Source organism: Lepus europaeus, chromosome 5, assembly GCF_033115175.1.
Source record: "Lepus europaeus isolate LE1 chromosome 5, mLepTim1.pri, whole genome shotgun sequence".
In the NCBI taxonomy this organism is placed as follows: Eukaryota; Metazoa; Chordata; class Mammalia; order Lagomorpha; family Leporidae; genus Lepus; species Lepus europaeus.
Genome location: NC_084831.1, coordinates 54541239 through 54557700, shown reverse-complemented (window position 1 = coordinate 54557700; position 16462 = coordinate 54541239). Strand labels below are relative to the sequence as shown.

At 38.9% G+C, this 16462-nt stretch overlaps 1 protein-coding gene across 6 annotated transcripts in view; it reads right to left on the bottom strand.

Moving 5' to 3' along the window:
* Positions 1–16462, bottom strand: part of ATG4C (autophagy related 4C cysteine peptidase) — a 109717-nt gene that overhangs the window by 72838 nt on the left and 20417 nt on the right. For all 6 annotated transcript variants that reach the window (XM_062191458.1, XM_062191457.1, XM_062191460.1 and 3 more), the window contains one exon: positions 10264–10408. In XM_062191458.1, coding sequence (XP_062047442.1) covers positions 10264–10339 — 76 coding nt within the window. In that variant the 5' untranslated portion in view covers positions 10340–10408. The remainder of the gene's footprint in view (positions 1–10263; positions 10409–16462) is intronic.

Genomic DNA, 16462 nt, shown 5'->3' with positions numbered 1-16462 from the left:
AAAATATAAGTCATTTACGCTACTTTCAAAAATATTTTGAAATATTTTAACTGCATTCCATCCAATTAAAAAACACAAGAAAAAAGTTCTCTTAATTTACTTTCATATAGGTCCCAATATTCTTATACTACAAAATTCTAAAATTAAATTATTATTCCAGTTTCTCTGATACCAAATTCTTGTCCCAAAGACAAAAACTATTACCAATGTTCTGTTTTTGTTCTACCTTAGATCACTAAGACCTAAAGTATTTGAATATTTGAGTAATTTAGGAAAAAGATCACACAGTAGACTACCGTTCTTGATAAAAGTGGATCTCTGAAGGTTCCTAGGGAACCTCATCATTTTGGTCAAATGAGGCTGTCTGAAAGTGGTGTATAAGCTTTCAGACATCATTAACTCAGTTTTCTACAACCCAGCTCTTAACCCCAACTTTTGCTGCATATTCTTAATTCTTTCAATTTTCTTCCTACTAAACTGTCAGAATCTAAAAGGTAATGTCCTTTTTGACTTTTCATGATGCTATTACAGATCTGAATTTCCTGAGAAAAGCATGCACCCACCACATTCCTCAATAATCCCAAGTCTATGAAATTCTGACTGCTAATGGTAAAAGCAGCTAAAATACAAGAGTATATAAACAGAATCTGAAATGTGGCGTCAGCAGACCTGGGTCTAGTCTTCAGCAGACTATTTGCCCTTTACATTAAACAGAGTTGTTGAGAAATTTAAAAGGAGTGATTTTTTTAATGAAAGTACTCCCTAAAAGTAACGTACAAATAAAAATATGTATTTGTAATACATCAACGTAAGATGATGCAAGGCTCTGAATTTGGTGCTGAGAGAGAATGGGAGGGCATCATTGAGTTCTACCTGGATTACCGTAACACTCTCCAAAACAGCTTCTCGGCAGGCAGTCTTTCCCCCATTTTAGCAAATGTTACATACGGCTTCCAAAATAATCTTCTTGTGCCTTAGCTTTGATGAAGAAACTTCTCCAAAACAACCTTCAGTTACTTGTTACGTAACAATTTTTTTTTTTTTACGATTTATTTATTTATCTGAAAGTCAGAGTTACATAGAGAGAGAAGGAGAGGCAAAGAGAAAGAGAAGTCTTCCATCTGCTGGTTCACTCTCCAGTTGGCCACAATGGCTGGAGCTGTGCTGATTTGAATGAAGCCAGGAGCCTGGAGATTCTTCCAGTTTGCTCACATGGGTGCAGGAGCCCAAGCACTTGGGCCATCTTATACTGCTTTCCCAGTCCATAGCAGAGAGCTGGATCAGAAGTGGAGTGGCCGGGACTCAAACTGGCACCCTTATGGGATGCTGGCCCTGGAGGCAGTGGCTTTACCTGTTAGGCCACAACACTGGCCCCCCATAACAGATTTACTACCAACTTCTCAGTCACGTTAAAGACTTGCCACAATGTGACACACATTATCTCTAGAACCCACTGACTTTGACCTACACTCAGAAGGTGACTTGGCTCATGCTATTCCAACAAAGATGTTCTCCCTGGGGCAGATGTTTGGCTCTGCTAAGCTATGTTTTCTCCTTTCACACCTGGATTGGATTCTCTAAACTGCAATGGGAAACTAAGATTTTCCTATTGTATACCAGGAAGTAGGCTAGCTTTTTTTTTTTTTTTTTTTTTCTTACTTCACCCAGTTCTGTAGGTTGACTGGGATTAACTGGGTTGTTTTCTCATGAGATTTGCTTGAAGTCCCTTTTGTAGCAGAAATCAGAGAAGTTCAAGTGGGACACTGAGTCAGCTGCTCCTCTCATGTAGTTCCCCAGAACTTCCTCTAGGCTAGAAGCTTTACATGTGTTTTCTTTTAGTAACACTATTAGTGTCTTACTGAAATGATTCTAATATCCAAAAAAGCATATCCAAAACAAATCTTAAGAACTTAAAAAAAGAAAAAGTTCAAAGAAACAAACTCTCAGGGAGCAATGCCTGCCTTTCTCCCTGTGCTTTACCATTCACCTTCTCTCTCTAACCCATCACCCACCAGTCCCTCCTCAAGAAAAGAAAAGCTGTGAATCTGGTCAGAGCCTGAAGCACTCTGAGTCCACATATCACAGGCTTACAGCAATCTAAAGGTCGGCCATCAGTCATGTGGTACATATCTCTCTTACTCTTCTATTTCCTATACAAACCTTGGCAGGGCCGAATCCTTCGAATCAAACTGACTTCCTTTGGTACTCCGTGAAGCTAGGTGCATAAGAGGACTCAGGACTTCTCATAAGGCATAGCCTTTTCCTCTCTTCCCACAGCCATGTGAGAGTTGAATCACACCAACCTACCAAGATACTAATCTACTTTTTTCTTTCAATTATTTAGTTTTAGGTGGCCTGTTTTCATTTTATCTTTATGAAAGCAATATTAGAATTTTACTACTTATCTCTACCACAGCTTATTCATGCTGAATCAGGATACTATAGAGCACAGAGAGGGGAAAATACTGAGTATCTAATAAATAACACCATAGAGCCAATAAATAACAGAGCCTAGGGCACAGGAAAAAGCCATGAACAAGAAATATCCTTGTGAATACTTCAATATGTGTAAGTTCCTCTTATACACATAAAAATATATTCAACAGAATTCTTCATATTCAGGAATATAAAGAAATTATTCTGTTCCTTAATCTCCCCCCTTTACCTAGTCTCTATATGTAGATATAGAAAAGGGAGGTGGACCTGTCAAATTAAATGTTGTAATTTCCAAATGAAAACTAATCAAACTAAACAAGAAAGCAAGTTTATTTAGCGAATTGGACCTTTGCAGACCAGCCATCCAATAAATTGATGCATAGTAGTGATTGCCCACGAGGGCTAGAAAATGACCAAAAAGAAGCATGATGAAGCTTTCTGGTATAAAGGAAATTTTCTATATGTTGATTGGATCGTTCATGTTTCAAACTCTAAAGAATGTTACTTAAGATCTACTCATTTTACTTGATGTTAATTTTCCCTCAGTTAACATAAAAATGCTTAGAAATGAATTTGGACAGTATTTTAGTTATCAGTTCCTTTTTTTTTTTTTTTTAAGATTGATTTTATTTATTTCACTGAGCACCATCTTTGGAAAGACAGATACAGACAGAGATAGAGACAGAGAGAGATCTTCCATTCACTGGTTCACTCCCCAGAGGGCCACAACGGCCGGAGCTGCGCTGATCTGAAGCCAGGAACCAGGAGCTTCTTCCTAGTCTCCCACACAGGTGCAGGGGCCCAAGCTCTTGGGCCATCTTCTACTGCTTTCCCAGGCCACAGCAAAGAGCTGGATCGGAAGAGGAGCAGCCGGGACTAGAACCAGCGCCGATATGGGATGCCAGCGCTTCAGGCCAGGGTGTTAACCTGCTGCGTCACAGCACCGACCCCTATCTATTCCTTTTTGACAAACCACTCCAAACTTTGTAATTTACAACAGCATTTTTTTTCTTACTTCACCCAGTTCTGTGAGTTCACTGGGATTAACTGGGTTGTCCTCTCGTGAGATTTGCTTGGAGTCCCTAATGTAGCAGAAATCAGAGAAGTTCAAGTGGGACATTGAGTCAGCTAATCCTTCTCATGTAGTTCCCCAGAACTTCCTCTTCATGAGGTTTCTCCACGTGATTTCTCCAGTATAGTAGCAGAACTGATTACATGCCAGTTCAGAGCTCCAAAATAGAGCAAGCAGAAGTCACCTGTTAAACTGGTAGGCATGGAACTGACACAGCATCACTTCTATTTCACTCTACCAGTTAATGTGAGGCATAGTCAGCCCAGATTCAATGGGAGAAGAGATAATACAAGGTGCAGTTCACTGAGCACCATCTTTGGAGATTAGCTATCACAAACAGAATCTCACACACTCAAAAAAAACCTATTTTTTTTAAGTCTATTAAGTCAACAATTTGAAATCAGAACTAAGGATTTCAAAAATGAAAATAACAATTGGCACTCTTATTTATGACGGGAGTCACTGGGTACATGCTCCCCACGTAGGATCTCTGTCCTTAATGTGTTTTACTATGAAACGTAAAAACACTATTAGTCGAACAATACTCTATACCTTGTGCGGTTGTGTGAGTGCAGCCTGTTGAAATCCTTGCTTAGTATATACTAAGTTGATCTTCAGTATATGAAGGTAATTGAAAATGAAACTTGATAAAGGGCAGGATGGGAGAGGGAGAGGGGAGGGCCACAGGAGGGAGGGAGGTGGGGGGGCAGCCACGACAATACAAAAGTTGCACTTTGTAAATTCACATTTATGAAATAAAAATAAATTAAAAAAAGAAATAAGCATAATCATCCACACATAATAAGCATTTTATCACATACTAAATCTGTACGTTCATCTTTGAAAAACACAAAGTGCAAACTGCTAGATCAATCTGCAGCTGCTTCTATTATTTTTATTCATTAATCTCAGAATTTAAAAACTATTTCCTCAGAGGTATGGTGTCAGGGAAAAACAAAAATAAAAAAAAAATTTAAAAAGTAAATAAATAAAAAACAAAAATGAAAATAAAACAAAAGTACTGAAATAAAGATGATAATGATTTTCTAGAATAACCAAACAAGGGTGATTTACTTACTAACTTTTTAAAAAGGAAGTTAAGTTTACACATATCATAAAGTCATGCAAACAAAGGAGAAAGAGAGAAAGTAAAAGTAAAGACTTTTTCAAAAAAGGTTCAATTTTATATCTTAACTGTTGAGCCATTTCTAGTTCCACTGTGATCATAACAAAGTCCTGATCTCGACTAAAATAATCCTAAATTATTTACAGTATATTTAGAGAATAGACTGGGAAACAAGTGAGGATGGGTATAAGTTCCAGCTTCAAGATTCAACTTTGAACATGTCACTTAATTTCAGTTTCCTAATTTATAAAAAATGAATATCAATACCTATCTCAGGGAGATAAGAAATTTAAATGAGGACATAAATTATTTACTACAAAGCCTAGTGGACAGCGGGCAATCAACATTAGTCTGGGGCCGGCACCATAGCGCAGTAGGTTAATCCTCCACCTGTGGCACTGGCATCCCATATGGGTGCCAGTTCTAGTCCCGGCTGCTCCTCTTCTAATCTAGCTCTCTGCTGTGGCCTGGGAAAGCAGTACAAGATGGCCCAAGTGCTTGGGCCCCTGCACCTATGTGGGAGACCCGGAAGAAGCTTCTGGCTCCTAGTTTCAGATCGGCGCAGCTACGGCCATTGCGTCCAATTGGGGAGTGAAGCAGCGGATGGAAGACCTTTCTCTCTCTCCCTTCTCACTGTCTGTAACTCTGCCTCTCAAATAAATAAATAAAATCTTAAAAATAAAATACTACTCTGTAACATAAAGCTATCTGGAACACTTAAGCACCTTGAACAATCTGTTCTCCAAAGATGTGACATTATCATAACTTTATTATGCACATTTAAATATCTAAATACAGAAGGCTATACATTATTAAAGCTATTATATATATAAACATGTGGTTGGGTTAAATAATAATTCCTAAGATGCAAATGAAATGTATTATTGAGTACTTGTAGAACAATTTTCAGACCTTACTAATGAAATCTTCATCATATAACCTATTTATAAAGATTAAAGGACTTCAAAAGCATAAAAGTCTGTATTTGAAGACTTCATAATCTTCTGTACAGAAATACAAAGAATTTCTAAGAAACTATTACCCCTCATAAAGGAGTACATCAGAGTTATAGGATATAAGATCAAATTTTTCAAATTCGGATTTTTATACACCAGCAATAAATAATCCAAAATGAAATTAAGAATACATTTTATAATAATATCAAAAAGGACAGAGATACCTTTAGCAAAAGAAGTGTAAGACTTATACACTGAAGACTACAAAACATCATTGAACAAAATTTTGAAAGACCTAAGTAAATGGAAGGACATACATATCTATGGACTGAAAGACTTAATACTGTTAGTACTACAATATATTCTAATTTGACCTACAGTTTCAATGAACACCCCTATCAAAATCCCAGCTGGATTTCTTTTTAAAAATTTACAAGATGATCATAAAATTCATACAGAAATGTGAGGGATTCAGAATAAGCAAAATCATCTTAAAAAGAACAAAGTTGGAAGATTCATTTTATAATTCCAAATTTTCTTCCAAAGCTACAGTAATCTAGACCATGCTATACTGGAATAAGGATAGACATACAAATAAATGGAATAGAATTAATAGTCCAGGAATAAACACATACATCTATAGCCAACTGGCTTTTATACAAAACTATCAAAATCATTCAGTGGAGAAACAGCACTCTTTTCAAGAAATAATGCTGGGACAACTAGATAGTCACATACAAATAATTAAAGTCATACTCCTATTTCATATCATATGTAAAAATTAACTTAAGCCGTCGCAGCGGCTCACTAGGCTAATCCTCCGCCTTGCAGCGCCGGCACACCGAGTTCTAGTCCCGGTTGGGGCACCGGATTCTGTCCCAGTTGCCCCTCTTCCAGGCCAGCTCTCTGCTGTGGCCAGGGAATGCAGTGGAGGATGGCCCAAGTGCTTGGGCCCTGCACCCCATGGGAGACCAGGAGAAGCACCTGGCTCCTGCCATCGGATCAACGCAGTGCGCCGGCCGCAGCACGCCGGCCGTGGCGGCCATTGGAGGATGAACCAATGGCAAAAGGAAGACCTTTCTCTCTCTGTCTCTCTCTCTCTCACTGTCCACTCTGCCTGTCAAAAAAAAAAAAAAATTGACTTAAAATTAATTAAAGACATAAATGTACAAGCTAAAAAAATTACACTTCCCAGAAGGAATGGTAGGTACAAACTTTTATGATCTTGATTTAGGCATGTTTCTTTATTATGACATCAACATAAGTAACCAAATAAAAAATAGTTAAATTGTACTTCACCAAAATTAGTGCTTCAATAGACACTATCAAGAAAGTGAAAAGTAATCTCAAAAATGGGAGAAAATATTTGAAAATCATATATTTGCTAAGGGACTTATATCTAGCGTATATAAAGAACTCTCCCAACTCATTCAGAAAAAGATAAAGCAGATGAATATAAATTTCTCCAAAGAAGCCAGCGCCGCGGCTCACTAGGCTAATCCTCCACCTTGCGGCGCCGGCACACCGGGTTCTAGTCCCGGTCGGGGCACCCATCCTGTCCCGGTTGCCCCTCTTCCAGGCCAGCTCTCTGCTGTGGCCAGGGAGTGCAGTGGAGGATGGCCCAAGTGCTTGGGCCCTGCACCCCATGGGAGACCAGGAGAAGCACCTGGCTCCTGCCATCGGATCAGCGCGGTGCGCCGGCCGCAGCGCGCCTACCACGGTGGCCATCGGAGGGTGAACCAACGGCAAAAGGAAGACCTTTCTCTCTGTCTCTCTCTCACTGTCCACTCTGCCTGTCAAAAATTAAAAAAAAAAAAAATTTCTTCAAAGAAAATATAGGACTGGCCATAAGGACCTGAAAAGATGTTCAACATCATTAGTTACCAGGAAAATGCATATCAAATCCACAATGTGATATCTCATCACATTTACTACAGTAGCTCTAATAAAAAGGATGGGTAATAACAGGTGTTAATGAGGATATAGCTAAATTTAAAACCTCTAACATAGCTGGTGGAAATGTAAAATGATACAGCTACTTTAGAGAACAACTTACAGTTTCTCAAAAACTCAAACTTAAGAGTTAACATATGGCTTAGTAATTCCACTCCTAGCTACAGACCCAAGAAAATTAAGAGTTCACACAAAAATTTGTACGTGAATGTTCACAGCAACATTATAGCCAAAAGTAAAAACAACTCAAATATTTATCGACTCATAAATGATAAAAAAGGAGGGTATAGCCATAAAAGGAAATGTTATTCATTCATATAAAAAAATAACTAAGTACATGCTACAAGAATGAACCTTGAAAATACTATACTAAGTGACAGAGACCAGACACAAAAGGCCACATATAAATTTCATTCATATGGCATGTCTAGAAGAGTTAAATCCAGAGACAAAAAGTGGATTTAGTGATTTCTAGGAGATGGAGAGATAAAGGAAATAGGAAGCCACTGCTAATGGATACAGGGCTGCTTCAGCAGGTAATGAAAACATTCTGGAATTAGTGATGACAGTTGCACAGAAGTGTGAATATATATATACATATATATATATACACACATACACATAACTATATATATATTTATATGTATGCACTATATATAATATATCATATATATTATATATTATTTTACTATTTATCATATATAAATATATATTTGTTATATATTATGTACATTTTATTACATATATACTTTATTGTATATTTATTATATATAATATAATCTAATAATATATAATTTTTCTACATAATATAATATATACAATTATAATTATATATAATATTTATCATAATGTAGTGTTATGTATTGTATATTATAATCTTATATATTATATGGCATATAATAATTATAATATATAATTATATACTATATAATGTATGTTATATGATATACAATGTATGATCATGCTTATAATGCTATATATTATATTATATATGCTATATATAGTATATATTAGTACAATATATTCTATATACTACATAATATATACTTACATATAGTATGATATGTACTAATATATAGCATATGTAATATATAAGTATATATATATATAAAATTTTTATTTATTTATTGTTGTAGAGAAGGAGAGCCAGAGACAAAGAGCGAGACAGAGAAAGAGGAAGCGAGAGATCTTCCACCTGCTGGTTCAGTCCCCAAATGGCTACAATAGCCAGGGCTGTGCCAGGCTGAAGCCAGGAGCTTCTTCTGGGGTCTCCTATGTGGGTGCAGGGGCTCAAGTACTTGGGCCATCTTCTGTTGCTTTCCCAGGTGCATTAGCAGGGAGCTGGATTGGAAGTGGAAGTTGGAGCTGGACTCCAACCAGTGCCCAAATGGGATGCTGACACTGCAGGTAAGGCTTAACCTTCTACGCCACAGTACTGACCCCCAGGGTGGATATATTAAAAAACACTAAGTTATATACTTTTTTAAATTGACAATGAAATTTTTAAAATGTATGTTTTAGAAAGATATCTTTTATAGTGTGTGAAATATATCTTGATTAAAAAAATAATGTTCATAATTTTCAAAATACAATGTCATATTATAGCCAAATTATAGCTCGCTACATAGCCAGCTGGCCATGACTTCCAGTGGACCAGAAGCCAAGTGCCAATTATGCTTACCTGAATTTGCATTATTAAAGGATTTTACTGAATTTTGTTATCATTCCCATTTTTAACAAATATGAACTTCCTGTTGAAACCATTCTGCCCAAGTATTTTTCCATCTTTGAGGGTTTCTTTATCTCCAATTTATTTCCAGCCTGAAGTGAGTTTCAAAAAAAAAATCACCATACAATCCTCACTAGAGTTGTTGGCAAATCAAAAGGAACTAGATTAAAAATAAGGGACCAGGCAGAGTTTGGTCTAAAGGTTAAGACACTGGTTAGGATGCCCATGTCTCTAGGTTCAATCCCTGTCTACAACTTGTAATTCCAGTTTCTCCGTAATGCAGACCCTGGGAGGCAGCAGTGATGGCTCAAGTAATTAGGTTCCTGCTATCCACATGGAAGACATGGATCAAGTTCCTGACTCCAGGTTTTGGCCCAGTTCTGTCTGGAGAGTGAATCAGTAAATGGGAGTTCACATTCACACTCTTTCTGTATTTCTCTCCCTCTCCCTTTCTCCCTCTCTCCCTCTCCCTCTCCCCCTCCCTCTGTGTGTGTGTGTGTGTGTGTTTCCATCTGCCTCTCAAATGAATGAATAAATATATGGACCTGAGGGTACATCTAAGAGAAAAGTCAGAGGTGTCTGCATAAACTTTATACCATCTATTTTCTATGTTCAAAGGTCTATTTTGCTCACTTTGTAGTTCAAATATAAGGCTGACTATAAATGAATTTGAAGAGTTGAGGTGGTATCATCACCTGAATAAATTCTATTTGCTTTGGAATGTTTAAAAAAAGGAAAAGTACATGAGCCAGAAGACATCAATATGCTCTCTCAAATTAAAAAACAAAAAAGTACCACCCAGTATGCTTGGTTTTCAAAGCAATCTTTACAATGATATTTAGCTCTTTCTTCAGAAGATATTCTTATCTACATTCCTTACAGAAATATTTCAAACTAAAGCACTGCATTTGTTCTCAGTTACTTAGAAAAGATAATATATATCTTCAAATATTTCTTCAGATTTATGCAATTTTTAAATCACTGTACTTACTATATTTCATGTTGTTCCAAGCAGATATAAATTTAGTTTTCAGTTTGTCAACTTCATCTGTTCCTGTGGCCTCCATATTCAAATTCTAAAGAAAAAGCCATCACTTGATTGCATTCTTCTGTAGAATTTAATCTTTTGTACTGATCTTAAAAAAAAATAAAGACAAAGGCAAATCAGACATATTAGGTGTAACATACTGCTAAAGTCACTTAAATGATTAAATATAAATTTGAACTGGAAATGAGCAAACTAACTTCTTAGAATCAGAAAACAGAATACTAACTTTATAGATATTAATCTCACAGAGTAAGACACTCTGTAAATATTTTTAATTACAAGAAACTTTCACCACCAAATAAATATGTAACAATAAAATTATCCCACAAAACCAACCAACCCCCCAAGGCTCACAATTGAATATACTAAGTCACCTAAGTAAGAACATCTAAGATTTGTTTTATTTGTAATCAGAGAAGGTGATGTAAAATATTATAAAAAAATGTTGACTATCTTTAGAATGGAGAGTACCACTTGTATCAAGTCACTACTTTCGTATAAAGTCTAGCTGGATTTCATTTTCAAAATTAAGACATTTCCTACTGTTCCATCCTATCTCAATACTGCAGCACTTTTTTCAAAACAAAATGGCTTACATTTGCAACTGAAAATGTTTTTTCTTACTTTAAAATAATAAATGTAAATAATAAAAATGTATATTATTAAAATGAACGTTTGTTTCATAACTGACTAGTGTGAAAATTTAAATATATGATATAAATTGAAAAGAGGAAAATTATAAATGAAAATGCTTGTACTTATTTGCAATGATTCACAGTTTACATCTTAAGAAAAGAATGCTGCATAGCACATTACCTTTTTAGGGTTATAAATATCTATTCAAAGATTTCACTTTTTAATAATAGATATTCCATTTTATAATATATATGGAAAGCTACTAAGTATCTATGATAGTTCTGAGGTAGGATAAAACACGATATTAGAAAAATTTAAAAAGACATGACTAGAGTTACAGAAAGTCCAAAAAGGTAGCACAAGATGCTGCTATACAGTTAGACGGGGGCCAGAGCACACAGGATCCTGTATACTCAAGTTCAGAATTTTGTTCTTTATCCTAAAAGCAATTGGTTTCAAACAGGAATATCAGATCCGGATTCTGTGGGAGTTTTTTGCTTGTTTTACTCTAACAGCACTATGGCAAACAGACTGAAAGAGGACAGGAGTAGATAGAGTTTACCACAATCATACAGAACTAGCAGAGAGACGACAGTAACTAGGACCGGAGCAGCGGAAACAGAGAGTATCGGATGGATGAAGAAATGTGTCAGAAATGCACTAAATCTTGGTGATACAATGAATGTGGAAGGTGAGGAACAGGAATGCATGAAAGATACACCAGGCTTCTGACTGTGAAACTAAACAGTTGGTGCCTATCATTGAAATAGGGAACATTAGGAGAAGGGCAAGTTAGAGGGAGATCATGAATTTAAGATATTCAGCATATGAGACATCTCAGAGAAGCAGGCAGAAAAGTATACACTTGTGTAATTATTCAGTAAGTGATTGCCAGGCACTGTCACGCAGCAGAGAACAAAGGCAATGACATTCCTGTTCTCATACAGCTTATGTTCTAGACAAATAGGAAATATTAATTAGGCAGCTGGATATACGAATGTAGATGTGGAGCTCAAAGGAGAGGTCTGAGTTTGAGATACTAATTTAAGAATTGCTGACATACAACTGATAATTAGTTATAAATCTATTCCACAAGGACATTGCAGCATTCATGTTTGTACCTCCAGCACTTAGCACAAAGCCTTGGTACTTCAGGATGGTATTTTAGGCTCTTAATGAAGTAACTTCGGCCTACTTAGCTTCCTCTTTGGCCACTCCCTCACACTGCCATATGATAAAACTACTTTAATATTACTATTAAAGCTTCCTGAACTTCCAAGAGCTATCCCATACCTCCATGCCTTTGTACATGCTGTTCCCGCTACTTCAAATACCTTCCTGCTCACTCCCACTGCATGACTATCTTACTGTCCCTAAGACCCTGCTTAAGTTTTGCCTCCTGCAATATGACTGGTAAGACTTCCCTGACTACCTCCCCTAACCTCAAAATGAGACTTAGTTCTCAGAACATATGTCTTCATCTATCACAGCATGTATCACGCTGTACTATAATTACTTGTTTTCTAAACTCAATATTAAAATATTTACCGTCTTTAAATTCTGCCTAGCATGTAAGTAGTTCACAAAAATATTTATTAAATGAATCAGTGATTCAGTGAACTGATAAATTAATGAAGCATAGGTATATTACGAGCAACACTCTCACTAGAATTAGGTATTTTCAACTGACAACTGAAATAAAAGAAAGAAAAATTTTCAAGCATACTACATATGTAATTTCACAAATTCTAGAAAAGAGTTTATAAAATGTGTGAATGTGGGCACTGGTTCAAGTCCCAGCTGCTGTGCTCAATCCAGCTCCCGGCTAATATGCCTGGGAAAGCAGCAGAAGATGGTCCAAGCACTTGGGCCCCTGCATAATGTGGGAGGATCCAGATGGAGTTACAACTTCCTGGTTTCAGCCTGGCTCAGCCTCAGCCACTGTAACCAGAGGATGCAAAATCTTTGTCTCCCGTTTTCTCTGTCTCTGTCTCTCTCTGTAATTATGTAATTCAAATGAATAAATCTTTTCTAAAAGTACATGAATTATCTATAGTCGCTCCATATGATGGATGATATATCCATTACAAATGTTTCCAGGGGCTGACGGTGTGGCACAGTAGGTTAATCCTATATGGGTGCCAGTTCTAGTCCTGGCTGCTTCTCTTCCAATCCAGCTCTCTGCTATGGCCTGGGAAAGCAATAGAAGATGGCCCAAGTGCTTGGTCCCCTGCACCTGCATGGGAGACCAGGATGAGGCACCTGGTTTCAGGCTTCGGATCAGCACAGCTCCAGCCATTGCAACCACTTGGGTCGTGAACCCACAGAAGGAAGGTCCTCCATCTGATGGTTCACTCCCCAATTGGCTGCAACGGCCGGAGCTGCGCCAATCTGAAGCCAGGAGCCAGGAGCCTCTTCCGGGTCCAACGACTTGGGCCAATTTTTTTTTTTTTTTTTTTTTTGACAGGCAGAGTTAGACAGAGAGAGAGACAGAGAGAAAGGTCTTCCTTCTGCTGGTTCACCCCCCAAATGGCCACCATGGCCGGCGCCAAAGCCAGGAGCCAGGTGCTTCCTCCTGGTCTCCCATGAGGGTGCAGGGCCCAAGCACTTGGGCCATCCTCCACTGCCTTCCAAGGCCACAGCAGAGAGCTGGACTGGAAGAGGAGTAACCGGAACCGAACCGGCGCCCCAACCGGAACTAGAACCCGGGGTGCCAGCACCGCAGGCAGAGGATTAGCCTAGTGAGCCGCGGTGCCAGCCAGGCCAACTTCTACTGCCCTAGGCCTTAGCAGAGAGCTGGATGGGAAGTGGAGCAACTGGGTCTTGAACTGGCGCCATATGGGATGCCGGTGTTTCAAGCCAGGGTGTTAACCCATTGTGCCACAGCACTGGCCCCCAAAGTTAAAATATTTAAAATGTGTTTGGAACATATTTTTCACTATTCTATAAGAATACTTTTCTTGTCAATGTTATATAGAGTAGAAAAAAAAATAAAACTACCATCATACAAACTAAGGATAAGCTGTTGGTAGTTTAATTATTCAGTATAATTACTCTTCATATAATTAAAAATGAGTTTTACTCATCTATAAACATTGAAGTCTACTTTACTTCTATAACAAAAATTTAAGTGACCGCTTCTAAAAATCTTAATTTGAGGCTAATCAGGGAATATTCTGAAAGGTGATCCCTTGAACCATGTTGAACCGTGTTATAAACTTAGGTACTTTTTAAAGAATAACCAAAAATTCTGAAAGAGGAAGGAATGGCATTGTGGCACAGAGAACTAAGCTCCTACGTGCAATGTCAGAATTCCATATCAGAGGGCCAGTCTGAGTCCCATTGCTCCAATTCTGATCTAGCTCCCTGCTAATGCCGCTGGGAGAGTAGCACAAGATGACGTGAAACGCTTATGCCCCTGCCACCCATATGGGAGACCAGCTGGATTTCCAGGCTCCTTGCTTCCACCTGGAACAGCCCCTACAATCTGGACTTGCCCCTGCTGTTGCAGCAATTTGGGGAGTGAAGCAGCAGATAGAAGATAACTGTATTGCTCTCTCTCTTTCTCTCTCTCCCCCTTCCCCTCCCTCCTTCCTCCTCTCTCTCTCTCTTTCTCTCTCCCTCCCTCCCTGTCTTTCAAAATATATAAATAATTCCATAATTCCTAATAAGATACGCCTTATTATATATTAAAACACACTATAAAACTATAGTTCTATTTTTAAATGTATTACTCATTAGCATAGGAGGACACTAATAAAAGATAACAGTAAGTACAAATATAAACCCAAGCATATTTGAAATTTAGTACCTGATATGAAGACACTTCACATCAGTAAGAAAAGATGGGTAATTTAATAAGTAGTGCTGGCCAGCGCCGCGGCTCACTAGGCTAATCCTCCACCTTGCGGCACCGGCACAGCGGGTTCTAGTCCCGGTCGGGGCACCCATCCTGTCCCGGTTGCCCCTCTTCCAGGCCAGCTTTCTGCTGTGGCCCGGGAGTGCAGTGGAGGATGGCCCAAGTGCTTGGGCCCTGCACCCCATGGGAGACCAGGAGAAGCACCTGGCTCCTGCCAACAGATCAGCGCAGTGTGCCAGCCGCAGCGCGCCTACTGCGGCGGCCACTGGAGGGTGAACCAACAGCAAAAGGAAGACCTTTCTCTCTGTCTCTCTCTCACTGTCCACTCTGCCTGTCAAAAAAATAAATAATAATAATAAAAATTAAAAAATTAAAATTAAAAAAAAATAAGTAGTGCTGAATAATAAGTTAGCCAGTTTAAAAAATAAAGCTGGACTGGCACCGCGGCTCAATAGGCTAATCCTCCGCATTGCGGCACCGGCACACTGGGTTCTAGTCCCGGTCGGGGTGCCAGATTCTCTCCCGGTTGCCCCTCTTCCAGGCCAGTTCTCTGCTGTGGCCAGGGAGTGCAGTGGAGGATGGCCCAAGTGCTTGGGCCCTGCACCCCATGGGAGACCAGGAGGAAGCACCTGGCTCCTGGCTTCAGATCAGCACAGTGTGCCGGCCGCAGCGCACCGGCCACAGCGGCCATTGGAGGGTGAACCAACGGCAAAGGAAGACCTTTCTCCCTGTCTCTCTCTCTCTCTCACTGTCCACTCTGCCTTTCAAAAAAAAATTTTTTTTAATTAAAAAATAAAGCTGGATGAATACCTCACAAATTATGAATTCTAGATCAATCAAAGATTCAGTGCGAATGCAAACACACAGCAAATGTGTGCATACCCAAAGAAAACATAGATCAAATTTTCTAAACAATCTTTAGAAAGAAAAGGTCCCAGCTCTCTGCTGTGGCCAAGGAGTGCAGTGGAGGATGGCCCAAGTCCTTGGGCCCTGCACCCCATTGGAGACCAGGAGAAGCACCTGGCTCCTGCCATCGGATCAGCGCGGTGCGCCGGCCGCAGCGCGCCTACCGCGGCAGCCATTGGAGGGTGAACCAACGGCAAAAGGAAGACCTTTCTCTCTGTCTCTCTCTCACTGTCCACCCTGCCTGTCAAAAAAAAAAAAAAAAAAAAAAGAAAAGGTCTTTCTAAGTATGGTATGCAAAACCAGAAATCACAAAGGAAAATGTAATTACATAAAAATGAAAACTTCTGTAGAAGAAGAAAAACAGCATGAACAAAGCTGAGTTACAATCCATCAATCAGGAAGAAAATTCAGTACATATCATCGTAACCAAAGGGTCAATGTCCCTAACATACAAAAAGCTCTCATAAACCAATGGGTGGCAGGCCTATTAATGGCTAATCTGTACAGTGATCTGCCCTCAAGGAGACCCAACAGGCCAATCCACTGCAGTGGCTTTCAATGTGGTAAGCCTGGGCTTCAGCAGAAGTCAGCTTGTGAAGAGCCCTGGCAGCTCTGCCAAGAGTTGGATCACTGGAAATGGACCTGCCCTGGAGTCGAAGGATGCCCAGGTCAGAGCCACAGATCTTATTGGCTCTAAGCTGAAAAGCCCTTCACTCAGCCCAACTTCCAAAGTGACCACTG